Source organism: Dermochelys coriacea, chromosome 9 (genome assembly GCF_009764565.3).
Source record: "Dermochelys coriacea isolate rDerCor1 chromosome 9, rDerCor1.pri.v4, whole genome shotgun sequence".
NCBI classification, from domain to species: domain Eukaryota; kingdom Metazoa; phylum Chordata; order Testudines; family Dermochelyidae; genus Dermochelys; species Dermochelys coriacea.
The window spans coordinates 33,424,169-33,447,983 of record NC_050076.1 but is presented as its reverse complement, the minus strand read 5'-3'; the positions used below and the strand labels follow the sequence as shown (position 1 = coordinate 33,447,983).

Here is a 23,815-nt window from a genome sequence, read left to right as displayed (position 1 = left end):
GACGCAAGGGGTCAGCCAGAGTCTGCAGGGGGGAGGCTCCCCCCAAAAAACGTTCCCCCACCTACACCAAGCAACCCTGCAGGTTCACTCACAAGCTCCTTCCCAGCAGTTACTTTCCTCTCCCTCAGCTCCTCTGTTACCCCTGATTCCACCACACCTTTGCACTGCTGCTGAGAGGTACAGGAAATACATTTCTCTATTGTAGCTTAAATGAATTTTTACTCAAAGTTCTGTATTAATATGCTTAGGAATCTATTTGTCAAAAAACATTTCCTGAATCTTTTTTGTTTGTTACTGACCATATTTACTGGTATTTAAATAAATTACCAAATAATTGAAACTGGCATGATTATATGGTGTTATTTTGATAAAATATGCAGAATTTTAAAATATTGTATACAGAATTTTTAATTTTTTGGTGCAGAATTCCCCAAGAATATCAGCATAGTTAATCCGGCATCCCTAGAGTAGATGTAGCATACACCAATAGAAGGAGTTTTTTCTGCCAGTGTAGCAAAACCACCACCTCAAACAGCATTATTTATGCCAACAGAAGCACTCTTCTGTCAGCATAGATGTGTCTACAATGCAAATTGGCATTGCTGGGGCTGTGGGATTTTTCATATCCCTGATTGAAATACTGTAGCTATGCTGGTATAAGTTCTAAGTGTAGACCAAGCCTCAGTGAGAAGTACAATGCCAGCAAAATAACTGGGGGGAATTAGCACTTGAGCAACAGTAACTTACTATCAACAAATATCCCACAGCCCTTTACTTCATAACAAATTGCTAGTGGAGTCCAAGCATCTGCAATTAGATGTAATCCTTATCTTCAACAATGAGCTTGTAAGCAATCACTGCGTTTCACTCTCTGGTTTACTTAGCACTCTACCCATTTGCAATCACAGGTGAAAGGTCAGATTGCTACAAATCATCCTCAAAACAGGATTGTTGGGTTTTAGCTTTCTACAAGGGGACTTCAAGTCAAACCACTTGTGGTTTGCTAGACAGCTTTCCTGCAGATCCAATGGTATTCATATTACTGTGACTACTTCTTGTATATTTTTGGACATTTCCATGCCTTATTCTTCAAAAAAGGGACTATATGGCTCTAAAGAAACAGATATGAATAGTACATTTCTAACTATTCCTTTCCATCTTCTTGAAGTGTATTTGTTCCATAACAGATCTGATGCATCTGAGATGCATAGTGTCAACACACACAAACTATGTGTCTCTACTGCAAGGAACTGAAGCTAATATAAATGAGAAGTACTCCAAAGTTCCTTTTTCATTGTCATCATATTGTTTGCATTCTAACTAATGGGGTATCTTAATAAATTCTCAGTTTAGCATGGGCCCACCAGTGCTACAAAGTAAACCTACATAGAATCTGCATGTCATTGAGGTGACAGATTCAATTTATTGCCAGCTTGAAAAGTTAATAAACAGGTTGCCAGTTTGCCAATGGCTGAAATATTATGGAAAATGTTTGTTCTGCAAGAAAAATATTTGTGTGGGATTACTGCCGTTTTCTTGAAATCCTGATGTTAAGGAGGAAGTCAGGTAAGCCAGTGTTATATATATGCCACATATGTAGAGAACATGAATTAATCATAAAAACTCTGCTTCATCATTTCTACATAGATTGAATGAAAGAGTTTGTTTCTCTCTATAGCCCACTCCACTTGTGAAGACTAATTCAAAGAATCTGAGTGATCCCAGTCACTCAGAACTCAGCCCTGCAAGGTGCTAAGTGCTTTCAATTTCAGAGAAAAATCAAGTTGAGGGCACTCCACACCTTGCGGGATCAGCTCCCAATTGTAGGTATTATTTATGTTTTCCTGGGGAGAGGTGGTAGTCATGCAATGGAGGATGTTCTCCCCCTTGCACTGCTATCCATGATCTGGATAGCCTGTGCAAGGTGGCTTACAATTCAGCCCTAAATGAAGCAACGTATGATTTAGCAGGCGTAACTGAAACCTCCTAGTATAAAGCACCACTTGTGTAACTGTAAGTGTTCTGGGACAATCCAAGTGTATTCCAATCCAACCTTCCTTGCAAAGGTAGATAACACAGAAATAAGAGCAATGAAGATTCAAACCCAAAAAAATTTATCACTTGTTATTAATGACAAGTTGAAAGTGAACATAAATGCAAACTGCTTTACTAGTTAGCTGGCAAAGCCTTCACTCTTGTCTAAAGATAACTTCTGAAACTCCAATTAGACTCATTCTCCAAGGACAATTAAGTTACCTATCCTCTTGATTTAAGGCTGGCCAGAGACCAGGCCACTGCATGTTGACACCTGCATATTGTGAATAAGTCTGAAACCTGGAAATGCTATGGGAACCTACTTCCAGGTCTGTAGAATCACGTGGCACTTCCTAGAACATTCTCATTCATATAAATATTCTATTTTTCTTTTGAAAAAGAAACTACATTTGAATAATTATTTTTTCTTGGTTCTCCCTTGTGGGCTGTGTGGCCCAATGGAGAACATATTAGATGTTTAACAAGCAAAAATACCCTGCTTGATTTACCAATCTCTCCAAAGTCAATTCTTCTGTTCACTATATGGAAGTACAGGCTTCAGATATGGCTTTTTAACCTGGGGGACAACCATTTTACACTTGATTCTAACAGGGAGGAGTTGCTTGTGAGTCCGAAGGTGGAAGGCAGTTTGGATGAACATGATCAAGAAATGACAGATTTCGTGATTGTAAGAAAAGGAAGGAATGAGAGAAGCATAAGGACAATGGACTTCAAGAAAGGAGACTTCAACAAACTCGAAGAACTGATAGGTAAGGTCCTCTGGGAAGAAAATCTCAGGGAAAAAGGAGTTCAGGAGAGGTGGCAGTTTCTCAGAGACAATATTAAAGGTAGAACAGTAAACCATCTATATGCAAAGCCAAAATCGGAAGAATAGTGAAAGGCCACTATTGCTTCATCAGGAGTGCCTTAATTACCTGAAAAATCAAAAAGGAATCCTAGAAAAAGTAGAAACAGATGAGACAGAAGAATAGCACAAGCATGTAGGGACAAAATTAGAAAGGCCATGGTACAAAACAAATTACATCTAGCAAGGGACATGATAGAACCTCTTCTTATTGTCTCTTAATACATGAGGAGCAAAAGAAAGTGTAGACCCGCTACTTAGCAGGGAGGAGAGATAATGACAGATGACAACAAGGTGTATGTGCTTCATCGCTATTTTGCATCAGTCTTCACTAAAATGGTTAATGGTAACCAGATGCTTAACTTAAGGAGTTAAGAAAGAGTTAATGTAATTTTGGGGTGTATGCCCACGAGTTTTGTATATAAGGCAAAGGAGGTACTCTCCTCAGCGCTGGTGAGACCTCAGCTGGAGTATTGTGTCCAGTTCTATGTGCCACATTTTAGGAAAGATGTGGACAAATTGGAAAGAGTCCAGGGGAGAGCAACAAAAATGATAAAAGGGTTAGACAACCTGATCGATGATGAAATGTTTAAAAAGCTTGGCATATTTAGTCTTCAGCAAAGAAGACTGAGCGGGGAACCTGAGAACACTCTTTAAATATTTTAGGGGCTGTTATAAAGAGAACAGTGATCAATTGTTCTCCATACCCACTGATTGTAGAACAAGAAAAAATGGGCTTAATCTGTTGCAAGCGCGATTTAGGTTAGTTATTAGGAAAACATTTTTTAACTATAAGGATAGTTAAGTATTGAAATAGGCTTCTAATGGAGGTTGTCAAATTTTCCTGTTGTGGTACACATTCACCATTAGAGTGCTCCCTTGCATCAGGGTGTGATGTTGCATGAATCTATATCTCTACCACCTTCAGATCATCTGTCTCTGTGCGCAATTCAGACCTATGACTGGGAAGCATCGAAGTCCATCAAGGCAACAAAAACTGAAACTAGTAATCATAGTCTCTCAGCGTGATCTCTTAAGATCTCTTCCAGCTTTACATTTCTATGATTTTCACTGTTAATGTTCTCTTGGAAACTGAAAGAAACAAAATAAAACTCCTATCACCAGTTACAAAACACCGTTTTACAAAACACTGGTTACTTATTCTTACTATTTTGTAATCTTAATACCAATATCTCTTCTGTTCTGCCAAAATACAGTGTAGAAATGGTGCCTATGAAAGAAAGATCTGTTCCTACAGGTTGCTGAAGTTGTTTGATAGCAATTGGTGCCCTGCACTGCTGCCAAAAATAAAACTGTAATGTAGGTTGAATAAATGTTTTCAGACAGCATTACAGAAAATCTGAGATTTGGAGGAAGCAATTTTATGTTTTCTTATAGGTGCTGCAAACTGCTATGTCCTAATAGGGTGACCAGATACCAAGTGTGAAAAATCGGGACGGGGGTGCGAGGTAATAGGAGCCCATATTAAAAAAAGCCCCAAATATCAGGACTGTCCCAATAAAATCGGGACATCTGGTCACCCTATGTCCCATTGACTCCACCATATAAACCATTTTCAGCACCAGTTCAGGAAGAACTGATGTTCACAACTTTGGCTATGCAATGCAGCAATTTCTGAATGCAGATGGGGCTTTTGTTTTAAAAAAATCTACCAGAAAGAACTAATTCCAACTCTTGTTCATTCATAACTGCCACAGAAACTGATAGAAACTTGCACTGTTAAACATTCTACATCGGGGTTCTCAAACTTCATTGCACCCCGACCCTCTTCTGACAATAAAAATTATTACATGACCCCAGGATGGGGGGACCTTAGCCTGAGCCTGCCTGAGCTCTGCCGCCTTGGGCGGGGGATAGAGGGGACAAAGCCAAAGCCTGTACCCCACCACATTGGGTGGGGAGACGAAAGCTGAAGCCCAAGGGCTTCATCCCCAGACAGGATGCCTGTAACCTGAGCCCTGCCACTCAGCGCTGAGGTCCTTAGGCTTCGGCTCTGGGCGGAGGGGCTCAGGCTTCAGCTTCTACCTCAGGCCCCAGCAAGACGAATGCCAGTCCCAGTGACCCCATTAAAAAGGGTTCATGACCCACTCTGGGGTCCCAACCCCCTGTTTGAGAACTGCTGTTCTACATTTAGAGAGTCCTAACAACTGTAATTTCCAACTGCCACTGAATTTTCTTTCAATATTCCATCCTTAAAGAGAGCTTTGCATCCAACTACTGTCCTGCCCAACTGCCATGGAGTCTTCTGAAACCTTCTGTTTACATCATCCCACCTCTTTTCCTAATGGTGTATCATCCAATACGATTCTGCTTTATCTTTAGACAGTAGTAGAGAAGAAAATAATATTACTTCATATATAACCTGGTTCACAGGTGGCAGCTTTTTCAGCTTTCCTGGCACAGCCCAAGTATCAGCTTTCTTCTGGCCTCTCACTTGCAGTAAAAATGTTAGTTGTGGGATTATCATCTCATCACAGTTAGCTGAACTCTTTCTTTTAGTTGTGGCATTCTGCAGCACCATCTATTACATCTTCATAGTGTACCGCAATTAAACAACCTCAGCTGGCCTGATTCAGGCTATAAAACTGCTGTGTAGACATTTGGACACAAGCTGGTTCCTCAGCTCTGGGACCCCATGAAAGGGGAGGGTCCTAGCATCTGGGCTCCAGCACAAGTCTGAATGTCTACACAACAATTTTTGGCTCCAGGGCCCAAGCCCCATGAGCCCAAGTCAGCTGACCCTGACCAGCCACAGGTATTTTATTACAGTGTAGATATAGCCATAGGCTGCTGCAGTAGACAGTAAAAAAAGAAGCACTGTCCTTCAAAAAGCAGCCAGCCAGCCCCAAGAAAGTCCTGACTAATGTCATGCAAAACATGGCCTTGAGCATTTGCAGGGGTTAATGCCACATTTCTTGGGTATTGTTTTCACTGTGAGATTGCTGGTTAAATGAAACCACAAATTCTTTCTTTGCAAAGTGGTTGGAGCTGTAGGGCTGAAGAGGCTCTTTGTACCTATTATTCTTTGTATTGCCGTAGTGCCCAGAGGCCCCAACCCCATTGTGCTTAGTTGGCACTGTACCCACATAGCCAGATGGTCCCTGCCCTGACGCGATTACAATCTAAATCCATGAGCACCAACTGCTGGACCCAACAGGTGGTGGGGGAGGGTGCGACATGCCAAGGAAATAATGGGATTACTTTTATCTAATTTGTTTACAAGGAGCCTATTCAACGTGCAGCCTTGGGGTCAACTCAAGGCAAAACCCAGCCCAACCCACTACAGATGTTTATTTCGGAGCGGAAACCATAAACTTCCCCCACGGTTTGCACTAGAAGCCCCTCTACCCCGTCCTGCCCCCAGGACTTCCACTCGTCTCCTCGGTGCAAGCCCGTCCAGCGCCCGCCCACCCTCACCACGGCCCCGCTAGCCCGCGCGCGCTGACTTTGGGCCTGGCTGGAAGCCCCGCCCAGCTCTCCTGAGGGAGGGGCTGTCACGGGCGCGGGCGTCACTGCACCGAGAGGCTCGGCGTGCTCCCCGCCCCGGAACTGCCCCGCCCCGGCCCCAACCCCGGCATCAAAAAGGAAGCGACTGCAGCCGGGCTGAATCGCCCGCCCGAGAGAAGGAAATGCGCCTGCATCTGCTGCCCAATGGGAGGAGCGAAGCGAGCGGCGTGGGCGGGGCGGCGAGGTGCCGCCTGCTGGGGCCTGCGCTCCTTGCCGCACAAGGGACGGGGCCGTAGAGTGAAAGGGAAGCGGCCTCCTCCCTCTCCTCTTCTCTTCGCTACGCTAGCGCGCAGCGCAGGCGGTGGCGGCAGCAGCACTATGGCGGCCGAGGATGGTGACGGCGAAGGGGTCCGAGTGCTCCAGAACCTGCGGGGGAAGATCTGTGAGTGAGAGAGTCGGGAGGGGAGCAGGGCCTGGGGAGGGGCCGGCCGGGCACGGACACTAAGGGGGCCTTTCTGCTCTGGGCTGCCGCACTGAGTCGCCGCTGCTGCCCTCGACCGACCTCCCTTCCTCCCCGTGCGGGCGCTGTCCTTTCTCCCCGGTTTCCCTTCTGTCCGCGCCCTCTTCCTGCCTCTTGGGGCCGGCTCCTGCCCCGGCATGTGGGGCGGCGGTGGCTGCGAAGAGGGAGAGAAGACGTCTCGGGGTGGGCGGCTCTTGCTCTGCTCCGGAGGACGAGGGGTGCGAAGGCTACAGGCAACTGGTATCTTAATGGAGGTGCTAACTAGGTACGGTAGGGGACGGGCAGCTGTGTGGGGTGGACATGGATACAGGCAGCTCTGTGGGGGTGGGCACGGGTGTGTGTGTGTGTGTGAGGTGTGGAAGCCTCGGGGTAGGCATGGGCACAGGCAGCTGTGTGGGGTTAGGGTGGCATGGGGGGGTGTGTGTGTGAGGTGGGGAGGCCTCTGGGGTGTGAAGGGTGAGCATGAGCTCGGGCAGCTCTGTGGGGTTGGGGTGGTCTGGGTGTATGTGGGAGCTATGGGTTATGGGCTCTTGGGTTTGGGGGGCATGGGTGGGGTGGCACTGGGGTATAGGTAGAGGACAAGGAGTTGTGTGGGGCAGGGTCGGCATGTGTGGGGGATTGTACAGGGATATGAGTGGAGGGCTTGGGAATGTGAGGGTAGGGTGGGTATGGATAGTGGTGGTACTGGGGTTTGCTCTGGGTATGGGTGTAGGCTTCTGAGTGTGTTGGAAGGTCTGGCAAGCAGGAGTAGGAGATCAGCATTTCCTTCTGGAGGTGGTGGATTAAGTGTTGAGATGGGTTGCTGTCTGAATGCATCTCTGGCAAAGGAGTTACTGAGGCTACGAGCTGGGTGGATATGTGCAGAGGAAGCTGGCAGTTAGAGGGAGGGAGGGAGTTATTGGGGTAAGTTCCTGTATGCAATTCAGAGGGATTTGGTGATGAGGTGCATGACTGACACATGCATAGTCAATTGGCACTGTGTAAGTTGTTCCTGGGAGGAATGGATTTTTTGTTTGAGGGCAGAGAATTAGTTATTGGGAGCAGAAATGACACATGCAGAGGAAATGGACATGTAGTTGAGGGTGCTGTTGAGCAGTTGAAGTTGAGATGCTGCAATGAGTGCATGTTTCAGTGAGGCTTTTTTTTTATGCCAACAGACAAAAACTCAGCTCCACAAAACCCTAGGCATAAGAGTCTATTTGTCAAGCAAATCTTGCGAAATTATTGATGTAGCAGGAAGTGGTACAAGGCTACTCTGGAAACAGTAACTTGTGTTTAATGTGGGGTAGGGTGGGAGGGGCAAGAGAGAGTCTGATTTTTGTTGGTGGGTGAGGAAGTGCTGTCCTAGCTAAAAACGCGTAAATTCAGTAACCTGGAAAACCAAATGATGAATGTCCCAAGACATTGCATGGGAGCGGGGGGGAGGGGAAGAAGAGGGAGACGATAATGTGTGATGTGAATGACAAGGACTTCAAAGCAGTGAAGAGAAACAGGATGTGTGGTGGCTTCCTGAAGGGTTATCAGAATGCATTCATACAACTCAAATGTAACCTATTTATTTCCTTTCTCATGCATTTAATCAATCTTTTTCATAAAGTAACTCATGAGAGTGAAACGCAATATAATTAAATTTGGCAATGGAGTAGAATTAAGGAGCTGTTATAAATATGTTTGGGTTTATCAGTGTTAACTCAAATGGTAAAATAAAAACAAATTTTAGAGAAGAATTCTTCAATATAACATCCAATTCTGCAAGATTATTTGATTTTTTTTTTTTTCCCCAGGGAAAATGTTATATTGTAAAGAGAAGTGAATTTTAATACAAAACTTATTTTTATGTATTTAAAAGATGCATGTAGAGGGCTAGAACTGTAATTACACAGAGGATTCTTGATTTATTTGATCTGTTTAGGGGTTTTGTGTATTCACAAGAAATAATTCTTCCACTCTACTCCGTGCTGATTAGGCCTCAACTGGAGTATTGGCGCCCAGAACTACACACACTCTTTAGAAAAGATGTGGACATTTTGGGGAAAGTCCAGAGAAGAGCAACAAAAATGATTAAAGGTCTAGAAAACATGACCTATGAGGGAAGACTGAAAAAATTGGGTTTGTTTAGTCTGGAAAAGAGAAGAGTGAGAGGGGACATGATGATAGTTTTCAAGAACATAAAAGATTGTTACAAGGAGGCGGGAGAAAAATTATTATTCTTAATCTTTGGGGATAGGACAAGAAGCAATGGGCTTAAATTGCAGCAAAGGAGGTTTAGGTTGGATATTAGGAAAAACTTCCTAACTGTCAGGATGGCTAAGTAGTGGAATAAATTGCCTAGAGAGTGGAATCTCTCTCTCGTGACTTTAAAAGCAGGTTAGACAAACACCTGTCAGGGTGGTCTCTATCAGTGGTTCTCAAACTAGGGGCACCGCTTGTTCAGGAAAAGCCCCTGGTGGGCCGGGCAGGTTTGTTTACCTGCTGCGTCTGCAGGTTTGGCCAATCGTGGCTCCCATTGGCCGCGGTTCACTGCTCCAGGCCAATGGGGGCTGCGGGAAGGGCGGCCAGCACATCCCTTGGCCCGTACCGCTTCCCGCAGCCCCCACTGGCCTGGAGCGGTGAACCGCAGCCAGTGGGAGCCGTGATCGGCTGAACCTGCAGATGCGGCAGGTAAACAAACCATCCCGGGCCGCCAGGGGCTTTCCCTGAACAAGCGGTGCCCCTAGTTTGAGAACCACTGGTCTAGATAATACTTAGTCCTGCCATGAGTGCAGAGAACTGGACTAGATTACCTCTTGAGATCCCTTTCAGTCCTACGATTCTGTGATATGATACATGCATCTCCATGGTTTGTAAGCACCATATGGGGGTAGACCCTTCTCTTAGGTTTTGATTTCTGTATTTCATTCTGCTAATTAGTTGTAATATAGAAACATAAATTGTGATATCTTGGCAGTTTAATTGATTTTTTTTCAGTAAATATTTGAGATCATTTATTGTCAAATATTAAAGTCAGGAAAGATGTAATTTAAAAAAATATATAATTCGGTAGAATTTCCCATTAAATTATATTTTGAGTAAAGAACATACTTTAAAAGAACCCAAGTGCATTCCCAAACTTGATATTAAAATCTGAATTTGACCTTTGTCAATGGAAGACCAGGTCATGAGGATAGGACAGTGTCTTGTGTGATAGTATTACTGAAAGGCTGTCACCTAGCTTTGCGTGCTCAAGAGGCAAAATCTTAAGGTTTGGTTAGGTTTTAGTATTTTTATCTCTATTTCAGGTGTATGTAAATTGGTTTAGAAGTAAAGCAAAAACAGCTTTTCTTGTGATACTTTGGTGGCACCTTAGAAACTAACAAATTTATTTGAGCATAAACTTTCGTGGGCTACAGCCCACTTCATCGGATGCATGCAGTGGAAAATACAGTAGGACGATTTTATATACACAGAACATGAAACAATGGGTGTTACCCTACACACTGTAACGAGAGTGATCAGTTAAGGTGAGCTATTACCAGCAGAGGAGAGAGAAAAGCTTTTTGTAGTGATGATCAAGATGGGCCATTTCCAGCAGTTGACAAGAACATGCGAGGAACAGTATGGGGGGAAAAATAAACATGGGGAAATAGGTTTACTTTGCATAATGACCCATCCACTCCCAGTCTTTATTCAAGCCTAATTTAATGGTGTCCAGTTTCCCCAGTCCTGGCAAGGATGCAAAATGGAAAAGCAGTTAAGTGTTTAAGTATCTTGAGCCTCATAGGATCACTTTTGAGTCTTTGTGGGATGGAAAGCAGAGAGTGGCTTTTATTTTATTGAAACAAATATATTTATTCCTGATGAAAAGAAAAGGAGGACTTGTTAGTCTCTAAGGTGCCACAAGTGCTCCTTTTCTTTTTGTGGATACAGACAAACATGGCTGCTACTCTGAAACCATCTTATTCCTGATGATTACCCTCCAGATTTTACCTGCAGCTAATAACACCGTAGTTAGAAGGGCTTTATGCCATGGAAGACTTGAGGATATTTCTCCTCTAAATCCAATTACCTCTCACATGTATTTGATGATTAGAAAGTAATATGTGAAATTCCTTAAGATTGGTGTTGAAATGAGTTTGTTTCCTCTCAGACCATATGTTCTTAATTCACCCCACAGTAACTGAATTTGATGGCAGTCATTTACATGGCAAACTCAGTATTATGACTTGTCTGCAGGATTCACAGAATACAGGGAATACAGTTTGGGAATCTGGGTCAATAGGTGTAGCCCTTTGAGAGAAGAGCTGTTTGCAGGTGAACCTGATGGAAAAAGGTGCAGTCATTGCCATGTGGAAGGAGCATTGTAAGCTGGAAAGAGGTGAAGGCGGGATAACTGGGGTGAAGCTGGACTTTGCAACCAGGGAGAGGATGAGTTGGAATGATAGTGTGTTGGAAAACCTTTTTATTGTGATGGTAACTTAGTTTGTTTTCCTAAGTGAGTACTGGATGTTTATATTGTATCATTACTCTTTTGTTTGTTTGTTCCTTCCAAATTTCTGTGTTAACATATTAAATTTCAGACTTTATAAAGGAAATCTCCATTGCATTAGTTTTGTGTCTGCCTGTCTTCACAGTTGGCATAGCCTAGCTGCGGCCCGGATCACTGCAGTTGGCATCATGAACAGGATAGGAAGAATTCAAAACGGGAGATAATCATCTTAGAATAACTGGAGTCAGTCACAGGGTAACGCAGAGGAAAGGTCAACAGGACCTCATACAGACACCCCTAACCATGCCATATTTCATTGGAGCGTCCTTGTTGCCTAGATTTTTTTTTTTTCTAGATTCTGCTGGGGCAATTAGAGGATGCAGCTAAAAGGGAAGTGTGGACATGGCCAGAAAATATAAAAGGGACTGTAGAACAGGTATTTGGAAGGCTAGGCTGTATGTTTGACTTTCATAACTTGTCAAAGCTGAAGCAGAGGCTGTTCAGCACAGTCCAGAGTCCAGCAGAAAGTGTAAGGGAATACACGTTGGAATTACAAGAGACTTTGCAAGCAATAGAAAAGTTAAAACTACATGAAGTCCAAGATACTAATAAAATACTGAAGGGCAAATTTGTTGACTGACTATATAATGATACTTGATGGAGGGAACTATAAGGATCCAGAAATTTCCTTCTAGACTTTAAGGATGCTATAAAACTTCTGGGACACAGAGAACCACACAGGACAGTTGAAGTATGTCCACAGCATGGATACAAATGTGTCATTGCCTTGTGGCCCGGAGATGGTGGGCGCTGTGTGATGCCGGTTAGACAGAAATCAGAGGATGGTAATTCTGGAATGGAAGATACTTTTTCAGAGGAAAATTTTAAAAGGAATATAGAGGATTTGAAGAAAGCACTCCTTCACATAAGGAGAGAAATTCAAATAGAGGCTCATATGTTGAAACGGGAGCTCCTGGCACCTAGACAATAGAGATGCAGGCTCCAGGGAGTCAGAATGGGCATAGGACAACAGATAAGTTTGATGATGATGGCAGCCCTGTTTGCATAAGATGCAGTGAGGTGAGACATAGAAAGTCTCAAAGTCTAATGACATGTCTTGAAACACAATGTCTCAGCGGGGGAGGGTGTCAGATCTCTGGAAGACAGAGAATAGACCTGAATGACCTAAAGGGCAGGCTACTGCTATGGGCAGCTGTCCGACTGTGTTGGTTAAGAATAATGGGATAGAAACATGGGCCTTGCTGGGTGCTGAGTCTCAAGTTACCACCTTATACAGCCAATGTTTTAGGAAACATTGGCCTCTCGGTTGTTGACTAGCAGGAACAGGGTGAAATTGGTAGCCAGAAATGGTTTGGCTAGCCCATGTGTTGGCTATCTAGAAGCTGAAATTCAAATTGGAACTAGTAAATATGAGGTCAAGTTTTTGTGTTTTTTTTTTTCGGTAGTAATGTCAACAGTGATTGTTTACTCCCGGTAATTATTGGCATGAATCTACTGCAATATTGTTACGAGGAGCGTTGCAAGTATTAAAGGATTGGTGTTAGCAGCTTCCCTCATCAAAACAAAAAATATAATTAGACATACCAAGTTATCAAAATTTTTCCATTCAGTATGGGGAAAGTGAGAATAGAATATCTGTATCCCATCAAGCAGCACCCAAACACAGAAACCATTCTAATTTGTAAAACAAAAGTTGGTCTACAGGGTCAGATTGTATTGCTTTACAGAAGTCTTGTTTGGGTAAAGGAGATGCCATAGTGGCAAAAAGTCTTTTCACAGTGAAAAAAATTAGTACCAATTAAGATTCTGGATTATGGGGTCAGACCTATGACACTATACAAAAATTAGGTGGTTGGGCATCTGATGCACATAGGTTGGGAAGTCATCTTGGAGCAATTGGTCAAAAGCATTCCCTAATTGGAGGATGTATACCAGAGGGTATGGTGTGCTGAATCTGAGTGGCACACGAAAAAGCTCACAACATCTGGATTTTTGATGTTTCTTAATCAATTGTACTGATCTTTCTATCCGCTCTGCAGGTGCTGAAGTCATTCCCAAGTCTGTGTCCTTCGTCCAGGTGTCTAGATGTATCCCAGCATCCTGGATCTCTTGTCTGCAGGTGTCCTACTTCCCCAGCCTGTTCCTCGGGCCCCAAGATATCTTCCCAACATATGTGCATCAGATACCCACTGCTACCGATTCCAATAGACTATTAAGAAAGCTTTTTTTGGATTAGGATGAAGGAAGAAATCAGTCGTGTCAGAACTGTGAAATTTGCAACCTGAAAAATAAAGTTGTTATCCTATTGATAGCAATGGTCTATTGGAATTGGTAGGATTAGATAATTTAAAATTGGAATATGGCAGGGATGGAGTTACATATGTGCTTATCATGACTGAAATTTGTGGTGGAGGTTCCTGAAAAGGATATGTCTGCTCAAAGTATAGCCCAGGCCTTCTGAATATATTTTTGCAAGGCTTTATGGATATACAACAGAAGTGTTGAGAGTCAGGGAGCTGGGTTTGAGTCCCAGTTGTTAAAGAACTTTGTATGCTTTATTAGAGAGGCAAGATGGGTGAGGTGATCTCTTCTGTTCAGGAGAGAGATGTGACTACACAGCAGCAAGACACCTGTGGCTGACCTAGGCCAGCGGACTCAGCTTCATGGGGTTTGGGCTACAGGGCTGTTTTGTTGCTGTATAGACTTCTGGGCTCTGGCTGGAGCAGCAGCTGACACTCGTCCCTTCCCTGGCAGCGGCTGGAGCAGCCCCCAGGCTTGCCCTGCAGCTGGTGCTGTGGTTCTCTCCCTTTTCTCCCCCCTAAGATTCAATTGGGTATTTATGGCATAAGTCATAGACAGGTTATGGGCTGTGATTTTTCTTTTTTCTTTCCCGTGACCCATCAATGACTTTTACTAAAAATCTGATTAAATTGTATTAGTCATACTAATTGGTATTAAGCTATAAATCCAGTGTCCCTGTTCAGTCAATGGTTTTTGGTGTTTAGCAGAGTAATGAATTTAAGCTCTCGGGCTCAACTTTTGAAAGTGCTGTGCAGAATTCCTTTGAGGATAACTGGTAGGTCAGATATAGGGTGATTGCTTTGTGAAAAGTGTTCACCCACAGGTGATAAGGTGTTTTTGTCTTTATCATTTTCCTGTGTGACCTCATATGAGTGTAGTGATTGTCTGGTTTTCCCCACATAATTATTTCTGGATTTAATGCACTGGATGAGGTATACTGCATGTTGTGATAGGCATGTGTAGGACCCATGGATTTTGAAAGATGTGGGGGGTGTTGATCATTGTAGAGTGGAAATATGTTTGCAGGTTTTATATTTGTTCAGGCAGGGTCTGATGCCCCTTTGAGTTGGTGTGTCGTAGTCTGTGGGAAGCTTGCTTCTGATGAACTTAAAGGTTGGGGGTTTTTTTGTTTTTGTTTAAGGCTCGAAGAAGAGGTTCAGGATTGGGTCCCCATAGAGTATGGGTTGTAGTTTTGATTCCCAGTATAGATTCGAGTGTGGGGTGGTAGGTGACATCTAGGGTGTGTGTTCAGAGGGGTTTTATTTCTGTTCTGAAGCAAGTTCTTTTGGGGTATTTGGGTGGCCTATTCTGTGACGTTATCTACTGTTCTGGTGGAGTGTCTGTGTTTGGTCAATGCAGTTAGAAGTGTGTTAAGATGTATATCTTGGACTTGCTCCTGAGAGCATATTCTGTGGTATCTGAGGCCTTGTCTACATTGATGCTTTACAGCGCTGCAAATTTCTCTCTCAGGGCTGTGAAAAAACACCCTCCCTGAGTGCTGCAAGTTTCAGTGCTGTAAAGTTACTATCCAAGTGGTATATAATTGGTTTTGTGGTGCATTTTGTCCAGTGATTCTTCAAGGTAGCCTATGAAGAGGTTGGTGTATTGGGTAGCTGTCCTAGTTCCCATGGCTGTTCCCATGGTTTGGAAAAAGTGTGTGGTGTTGAATGTAAGTTTGCTGTGGGTGAGGATGAAATGGATGAGTTTGGCAGTGTGTTTGGGTGAATATCTGAGGGTTGTCCAGTGTCTTGTAAATATTTGAGGCAGGAAGCTATGTCATCATTGTGAAATTTGTTAGTCTCTAAGGTGCCACAAGTACTCCTTTTCTTATTGTGAGAGATGTTGGTGTATAGGGAAGTAACATCCATGGTGGTAAGGACAGTATTCTGAGGGAGGCTGTTAATATTGCAGAGTTAGTGGAGGAAGTCAGTTGTGTCCTAGAGGAAGCTGGCCCTTTGTGTGGTGAGTGGTTGGATACTTTATTGCAGTCATAAAATGAAAACCACACATCTGCAGACAAGTGTGTGGAAAAAATTAATCAGATTATAATTGAAATGATTCACAGTCTGCAGCAGGATCAGAGGCTGAAGTTATTACCTGAGTTAATTTATATCTATAATAATTCAGCATATTGCTGTACAGGTTACAGTCCTGTACTATTTGATCTTCAGTAGACATAGAAGATAGAATTAGGGGCTGAGACAGTGGAACGTCCTTTATGATGATCACATACTCAGACATATTAACAAATGAATATGCCAAGAACCCAAGTGGAATAGAATATGGGAAAAGCTAAGGCCCAACAAAAAGAGTACTACAATAAAACAGCCAGTGCAGAGCCCTTGATAAATGGAGAGAGTCTGGTTGAAACACACAACAGGTGGAAAGTTAGATAACAGATGGATGCCCGAGCCATATATTGAGACTGATATTCCCTAAATTTACCTGAATACAAAATGTGAATGGATTCTAATGAGCAAGTGACTAAGGACACAAATGAGAACCTGCTGAAACCTTGAAGATTTGAAGTAAATATCGCAGTGAAAGTGGCAACTCACAACCCTGAGACTGTGCATGAGAGGCAGGGTCACACTCTTCATGAAGAGAGTTATGTGGGGTTCTAATAGATCAATGTGTTTTGATATCATGGGAGACTCCTATAAGCAAAAGCAGCATGGTATTGGAGATGGGGACGATGCTGCAAATCCCCAGGCAATCAGAAGTCAAATCTTGGGATCCCTCTAAAATGATTCATTGGAATAGAAATACTGGATCCCTAGGAGTGGTGGAATCTGCTAAATGTACATTATAGTAAAATGTAAATAGTTTAAATATATAAAATGGTTGAGTGTAGGGGTATGCATGAGGACGTATACCATTAATGGAGTGTGAGTGTAGTAACTCTGGCGCAGGCACTAGCACCTGCTTCAGCTGTGGTACAGCATTATAGAAGGCTGTCAGGGAGATGGGGAGAGCCAATGAGAGGGCAGCTAGAGCTGGAGAGGGGGCTCAGAATCTTCCCAAAGGGAGCAGGTGTAAGGTGGTTGGAGAAGGGGGCAAAAATAGGTGGCATTGGATGAAAAGGAGATTTGCTGAGGAAGCTGCACTGTGGAGTGTCGTGTGCAAGGAACCCAGCTGTGAGGGGCACAGAGTATATGACTGGTGAAGTTGACCATTGGGATGCTGACAGAGGGAATAAGGTTTGGGCGCCCCAGGTGAGGAGCTGTCATTCACAGGTGGACCTGCTAAAAGAAGTGCAGTCATTGCAGTGACCAAGCAAAGGAGCATCGTAAGCCAGAGAGAGTTGAAGGTGGGACAACTGGGGTGAAGCTGGATTTTGCTGTCCTGGAGAGAAGGAGTTGATTCCCTCTTTGGGTGACAGTTTGTTGCTGAAAAACTTTTTATTGTGGTGATGACTTAGTTTTCCTAAGTGAATATTATTACTACTGTTCTGTTTATATTATAAAGGGGGAGAAAAACCAGAAATTTGGCAGGAACAATAATATAAATTTTACGGTTATCTTTGTTGTGTTGACTCATGTCTGCCTCTCTTCTCAGTAGCCGTAGCCATAGCCTGGCTGAGGCCTGGCTCACTGCATTACCTCAGACAAGACTACATTTCAGTGGTGGATGTAGTTTGTTCTTGTATGGCTAGTTCATTGCTTTTGGATTCTTTGGAATGAAAGGTGTTATGTTTAAATATTAATTAATTCAAGCTGCCATGTTTGGAGGAAGCATTGTGCATTGCATGTATGTACACTACCCACAATACTTTCTGCTGGGTGAAACTGATTCTAGTCTGTCTTACTCATTAGTAGTCATTCTTTATCTTCCTCTGCTTGATCCATTGCAAATGCATTTCTCTTGATAAAAGGATTCCATCATTCTGCTTGGCTAAGATGGCTCATTAGGTGCCAAGTATGGACTTGTTGGTTGGTTTGCTGCAATACCTACATTTAACAGGTTAAGGAACTAGTAGATGAAAGCATGTACTGTCTCATGGATGTTGCAGTTTGGCCAAGTAATCCACCATCTGTGTCCTGTATCTGATTTATTTTTCCTTTTTCTTTAGCAGCCTCTGGGTATGTCTGCACTGCAGTTAAACACCTGCAGCTGACTCGGGCTTGAGCTATAGGACTGTAAAACTGTGGTGTAGATGTTTGTGATCTGCAGGTTTATAGCCCCCCCCCCCCCACCCCAAGTCAGCTGGCATGGGCTAGCTGCCGGTGTTTAATTGCAGTGTAGACATACCCTATGTGGCTGGTGAGGATAGCTTGCTTTCTTGGTGGTTTCTGTGGTGAAAGCTTAGAGTGGTACTGGTAACGATGCCACTGTAAACCAGTATGTATGGGAACTTCTTTTCACTTCTGCCCAATTCTGTGTGGCTTGGAATCTGATAACTCCAGTACTTAGGGCAAGCCTTCACACCACTGTGCCTGTATACTATTGCACCAAACACCATAGCAGGAAACGCATTCACAAACCACAGTAAAGGTAAGTATGCTAACACTGTGCAAAGCAGTGCATATTAGTGAACAGGAAATAATATAGAATGTTAGTATTTTGGGGCTCTTATTTCCATGTACTATATAGTAGGGAGCAATGTTGTTGTTTGTGCAGAGTTATCTGACTGGAGGCACAACCACTTCTTTGTTATCCCACCTAGCCGTTGTTCCCATCTTCTCTGATCAGCTGTCACATTTCAATTGCCACAGAACCTTGGACTCTAACATTCCGCCTGATTCCTGTAGGGCCCGGTGATGGCTGAACCTGGTCTTATTCTAAACAAAAAGAGCTCTTAATCATGCTTGCAGCTGTTTCCATCTCCTCATGCTGACTCAATAGACATTGCAGGCTTCAGAGTAACACTGAGAGATTTTTGTGGGTGGGTGGCAAATGAAGGGTGTATGCTATTGTGAGGGGCTGTGTATGTTTGGGGTTATTTTGTGTCCTGGTTGTGGTATTGGTGGGTAGTTTTGAAGAACTATGGCAGTTGAGCCATGTAATCCACCATCTGTGGAGTCTCCCTCTGGCAAATAACTAAATTGTTGCATGCAAATTAGCTGGAGAGTAAGGGTGGTGATTGGTTGTGTTGCTTCTGTGGTCCAGGACTTTTGGCATGGCATAAATATGTACCTTACTGTAGCTGTATACTTTGTAATTATAAAGTCAAAATGGCTGAAAAATTGGATAGTATCAGACCATGAAACCTAGTGATGATTCAGCCTGGTGATAGTCTGAACAAAAAAAGCTCTCAACTAACAGCTTTGTAGCTGTTCCCATTGCTTCAAGGGACTGCATGTACAGTGGTGTTTGTAGCCATGTTGATCTCAGGCTATTAGAGAGACAAGGTGGGCAAAGTAATATATTTTATTGGAGCAACTTCAGAAGAAGAGCTCTGTAAAAGCTCAAAAGTTTCTTTCCAACAGAAGTTGGTCCATAAAAGAGATTACCTCACCTATCTTGTCTGTCTAACTGTACAGACATTTTAGGCTTCAGAGTGACTGTGATAATCCTGGAAATGTGTAGATAATGGGGTGTTAGTAACGACTGTTATTTCTAGGGATACTCTGTCACAATGCTAGTACTACTAACTCTTGCAACGTGACACTAGTATGGGGAATTTGAATTACATTTACATGTAAAAATTAAGTTGTTGCTTGATCAGTGTTCCAAGCTTTCCCTTAATTTGATCTGTTTTTATATAAAAAGTACATTATGAAGTGGGACAGCTTTAGGTACTGTGTAGGAGCAAAACCTAATATTGCTTTTATCCAAAATGCAAGCCCATAATAGCATACATAATTAGTCTGGATTTTTTTATATCCAGTATTTTCCCTGAACTGAAACTTGAGTGGCTATCGGGGTGGGTGAAAAATAATTTTTATTTTAAGGAAAATATTTATTTCAATAGAGTAAATTTTTCTTTTTAAAAATAAACCAATTAAAGTTAGGTTGTCATAATTTCAAATGTATTTTAAGGTCTAAATGTACTAAATCTATTAACATATTTTAAATTAAAAAAAATTCAACCTCTGCATGTTTGCATCTGAAGTTTTAAAGAAAGCTAGCCACTCAATTGCTGAAAACAGCTGGAGTCAGGTTTTGTTAAAATGCTAAATGAGATTTTTGGCAGCAGTAACCTTTCTGCAGGTGCAGAATTTTCTTGTCAGTTTGTTCAGATAGTTCAGTTCAGTGAGTAGTTCATTCAAAGTTGAGAACCTTATTGGGAATTGAAAAAGTAGGAAAAACGTGTTTTCTTCCAATCTACGAATAAAAATTAGGATGTGAGGATGAGATCTGATAGTTCCAAAATCTTGAAGGACACGGTGACTAAAAATTATTAGTTCAATTCACTAAACTGCAGAGAATATTTTGGTTTAAAGTCATTAATTTTAAATATAAAACATGTCTTGATAAACTTTTTCTTATGTATCTACCATATTTTAAGGTAATTTTATTCATTTAAAAATGCTGTTTCCGTACATTTTAATTGGAGTCCAGTTTCCATCCAAATGTAATTTGACACACATCTTGAATAAAAATCCACTCAAATGTGATTTGCCATTTTCCAGCATAATAAAAAATGTAAAAAACCCCATAGGTTTATTAGTCTTAAGTTTGTAATTATATAAGTGTGTTTGTGTGATTAGCTGCAAATAAACACATTTTAATGGTTTCCAACCAATAAGAATTAACTTTTCTTTAAGAAAATAACTAAAGTACAAATCCAAAACAAGATTAAAATTGAGGATTTAAATCGAGGTTTGCTATTTGCTGATTAAAATTGGTGATTTCAGACACCTTGATTTTAAATCAATCCACCTTGGTGGTAATGAAGCAAGTTTCAATTCCTGAGAATTATAAAATTGCACCTTATTTTGAAATGGAATGAAAGGCAGGTTTGGATACAATTTTATTTTGATATTCGTGTGAAATATATCACTAAAAACATTAATCTAAATTGACCAGAAAAGCAGTATGTTACACACACTTTGTCTGAAATTAACTATTGAGGACACCAGGCCAACCTGACTGACTGACTGAATTGATATTAGACAAATCAAAATAAATGTTGCTATACTCTGCCTTTTATTTTTCACTATTTGGATCATTGTAGTATCTTTGACAAATGTGAATGATAAATTTATCAATTGGATGTAAATTTGAGTGTGACATATTTACAATTACATTTCCGCATGGAACCACACTTCAGCTCAGTATAACCCAAACTTCTGAAAGCCTTCCTTCAGAAAAACAATTGCATTCCCACACTGCAGAAAGTGCATCATATGGCCTCAAAGGCCTACTACCCATCTTATTTTGCACATCTCACATCTTCTGATTCCCTCCATCCCTCAAAAGCTAATTATTTGATCCTTGGAAAATGCCTGTGTAGATCTTCAGAATATACTTTCTCTCCTTGCCTATTTTGAGCAATAAAATAGGTAACCGTGTTAACTTTCACAGCCATCCTAAGTTGTATGTATTGAATGAATGAAGATCTCTGTACTGCTTGTGCTTGCTTCACATTCTGAAGTTTGGGGGGAGGTGTCTTATTTTTAGGGTGTCTTTTGCAAGTATAACCAAAAAAAAAACCTCTGGAAGTCTCAGCTTTCTTTAAAGCTGAAAGCTGTGAGGTGGTTAAGGCAAAAAATTTAGTAAGATTTATGGAAGGGTTGAACACTTCACATGGATAATGAAAATATCTGGAGTTATAAAATCTAATGCTAAGAAAAAGCTTGGAAGGGATGTTAAATCTCATGCTTCTATGTTTAAAATCATCCATATTTAAGAGGGATTAGTATGAGACCTTTATCAGGGCAGATTATCTCACATTTGCCTATTGTGGGATTTCTTGCACTTCGCTGTGAAATATCTGGTGCTGGCCACTGTTTTAGGGAGGATACTGAGCTAGATGGACCATGGGTCTGATCCAGTGTGGCAGTAGCTATGTTGCTAAGGCAAATGAGATCTGCTTGCACTATACCCCAGCTAGTCTTTCTCATGCTCCCAGGAGGATGCAGCCCATGTTTATTTCACTGTTTAAAACAGCATTTCCACAAAGTGGTTCTGAAGTGCTGTTTGGATACCCATGGGAGTACTATACAGTGCTTCATTGGGGGTGAGGTGGGATGTGATGTGGTGTAATTTTTTTTTATTCTTTGGTTTGGTGTCATTTTGTTACGAGTGGAATTGTGCAAGTCATCCCAATGAATATAAATTGTGTACCCAGTTTAGGGAGTGGGTTGGTGTTTTTTTTAAGTCAACATTGCTAGTCTCCCATCCCACCCCTGCTGCACCCTGCTCCATTGTCAAACCAGTCTGCTTTCATTACTGTGAGTAGCTGTACAAAACTTGCAGAGAGAAGAAAATCATACATTTTAAAAACCATTAAAAATTATTTAAAATAGATTTTCCTACATGTCTTGATTTTTGTGTGTATGTACACATACCTCACAGTCCTGGAGTGGTTGCACTAGCTATGTGATGAATCGCATGTATTGTGCCTTTGTTTGCCCTCTGCCCATTTATCTACCTCTGACATAGCTACATCTATTGCTCTAAAACTCTACGCAATTTCAAAATGTCCACGTACTTTAAAAATTAAAATGGTGCCTATAATACTATAATGTAGATCTATATTTTAAATAGTATGTATATTTTTTCAGAAAATATGGCATATTGAGACTGTTTTATATATAAAACTTTTATTGGTACGTAGGATGCCTGCATAACTTGCGCTAACTGGTTTACTCATGCATGTATGTTTATTGGAAACTACATAACATTGATACCACATCTCAGTAAAGGCACTGTAGGAATTACTAATTTCAGTTTCATAGGATCTTTCTTCCCCTCAAACAGTTCTAAAAAGTTAGTTTTGATGCCATATATCAAATGATGTTCTGTCCCCAGTGCTGCTTTCTAGGGCTTTCCACATAAGTTGACTGGAACCTTGTGTTTGGTATTACTTTTTGGGATTTTATTAACTCCTTAATACTTCTTTTTGGTGGTTTAGGTTAAGGGACATGTCTGTTTTTTTTTTTTTAAAGTCAATGTAGCAGTCACTGACGTTCCTGGGGACAACTACAGAATTCTTACATTGCTGGCGAAGCACATACCATCATTACTGTATCTAAATCCTGACCTGGAGAGGTGACTTACTATTTCTAGTTAGTGATCAGTGCGAGACAGCCAGTTGTAGTCTTTCAGGATGCAGACATTTTGTCCACTTGCATCTGGACTAAGACAAGCAATAACCTGTACAAAATCTTCTAACCTGCCCTGTATAGGTAGGCACTTTCACTTGTGTGGACCTCATCACAGTAGTGACTGTATCTCAAAGATTTTTGAAATGAGTAGAAATTACAATATCTATCTTCCTTCAAGTCTGTAGAAAAAATCTGATTAGTTTATAGGGTTTGGGGGCATGTGTGGGTGTGAAGAACTTTATTGTCCGGGGGGGGAGGAATGTCTCGGTTTCAGTGCCAAGAGGAAGACAAGACAACCAGTAACAAATAGACCAGGATGGAACCAAGCCAGTTAGCCATAAGGAGAATTGACAGAAATCCAAGTCTTTTATGATCTCTCCACTTCATTTGAAATTGCTCTCCTTGAAATCTTGAGTGACCTTTTCCTTGACCAAATCCCAGAGCCTCTGAGTTCTTCAACCTTTTGACCCCATTGACTACTTACTGCTTCTAAAAATCCTGTCCTTTGTCTTTCCAGGGTACTTGCTCTCTTGCTTATCTTTCTGTTGCCCTCTTTCAGAAGGTATTGGTTTTTCTCTTCCCCCATAGCTAGGAAAACTGTATTGTTTCTTACAGAGAATACATTGATACTGTTAAATAAAAATTGTTCACAGTTGCATACCAAATGGAGCTTCAGTGATTAAGATCTTCTATAACAAACCAACTTAAACCAGAGAGTTTGTTTAAAAAAAACCAAAAAACTGTCAACATTTCAGCCAAATCATATTTGTCTTATGACTTGCATCCAAATCATACTAAGATGAGACTTCTCTAGGGAATGTGCAGATGTTGCAGGAAGTGGTGGTATTGAATCAGTGTGTTGTGTGGAGGTGGTTTTTTTTTTTCCCCTCTCTGAGTCAGTAGTGCACCATTTCTTTAGTATAGTG

The 23,815-nt window shown here is 41.8% G+C and overlaps 1 protein-coding gene across 8 annotated transcripts in view; it reads left to right on the top strand.

Moving 5' to 3' along the window:
- The first annotated feature begins 6,489 nt into the window (after positions 1–6,489).
- RASA2 (RAS p21 protein activator 2) overlaps positions 6,490–23,815 on the top strand; it is a 105,036-nt gene continuing 87,710 nt past the window's right edge. For 4 of the 8 annotated variants that reach the window (XR_006274447.1, XR_006274446.1, XR_006274445.1 and 1 more), the window contains exon 1: positions 6,531–6,809. Coding sequence is in view for 4 of the 8 variants with exons in the window: in XM_043492909.1 (XP_043348844.1) it covers positions 6,572–6,809 (238 nt within the window). In the remaining 4 variants the exon portion in view is untranslated. Of the gene's footprint in view, positions 6,810–13,412; positions 13,493–23,815 lie in introns of all 8 variants that reach the window. The other 4 variants (XR_006274448.1, XM_038415394.2, XM_043492910.1 and 1 more) reach the window with 3 other exon arrangements.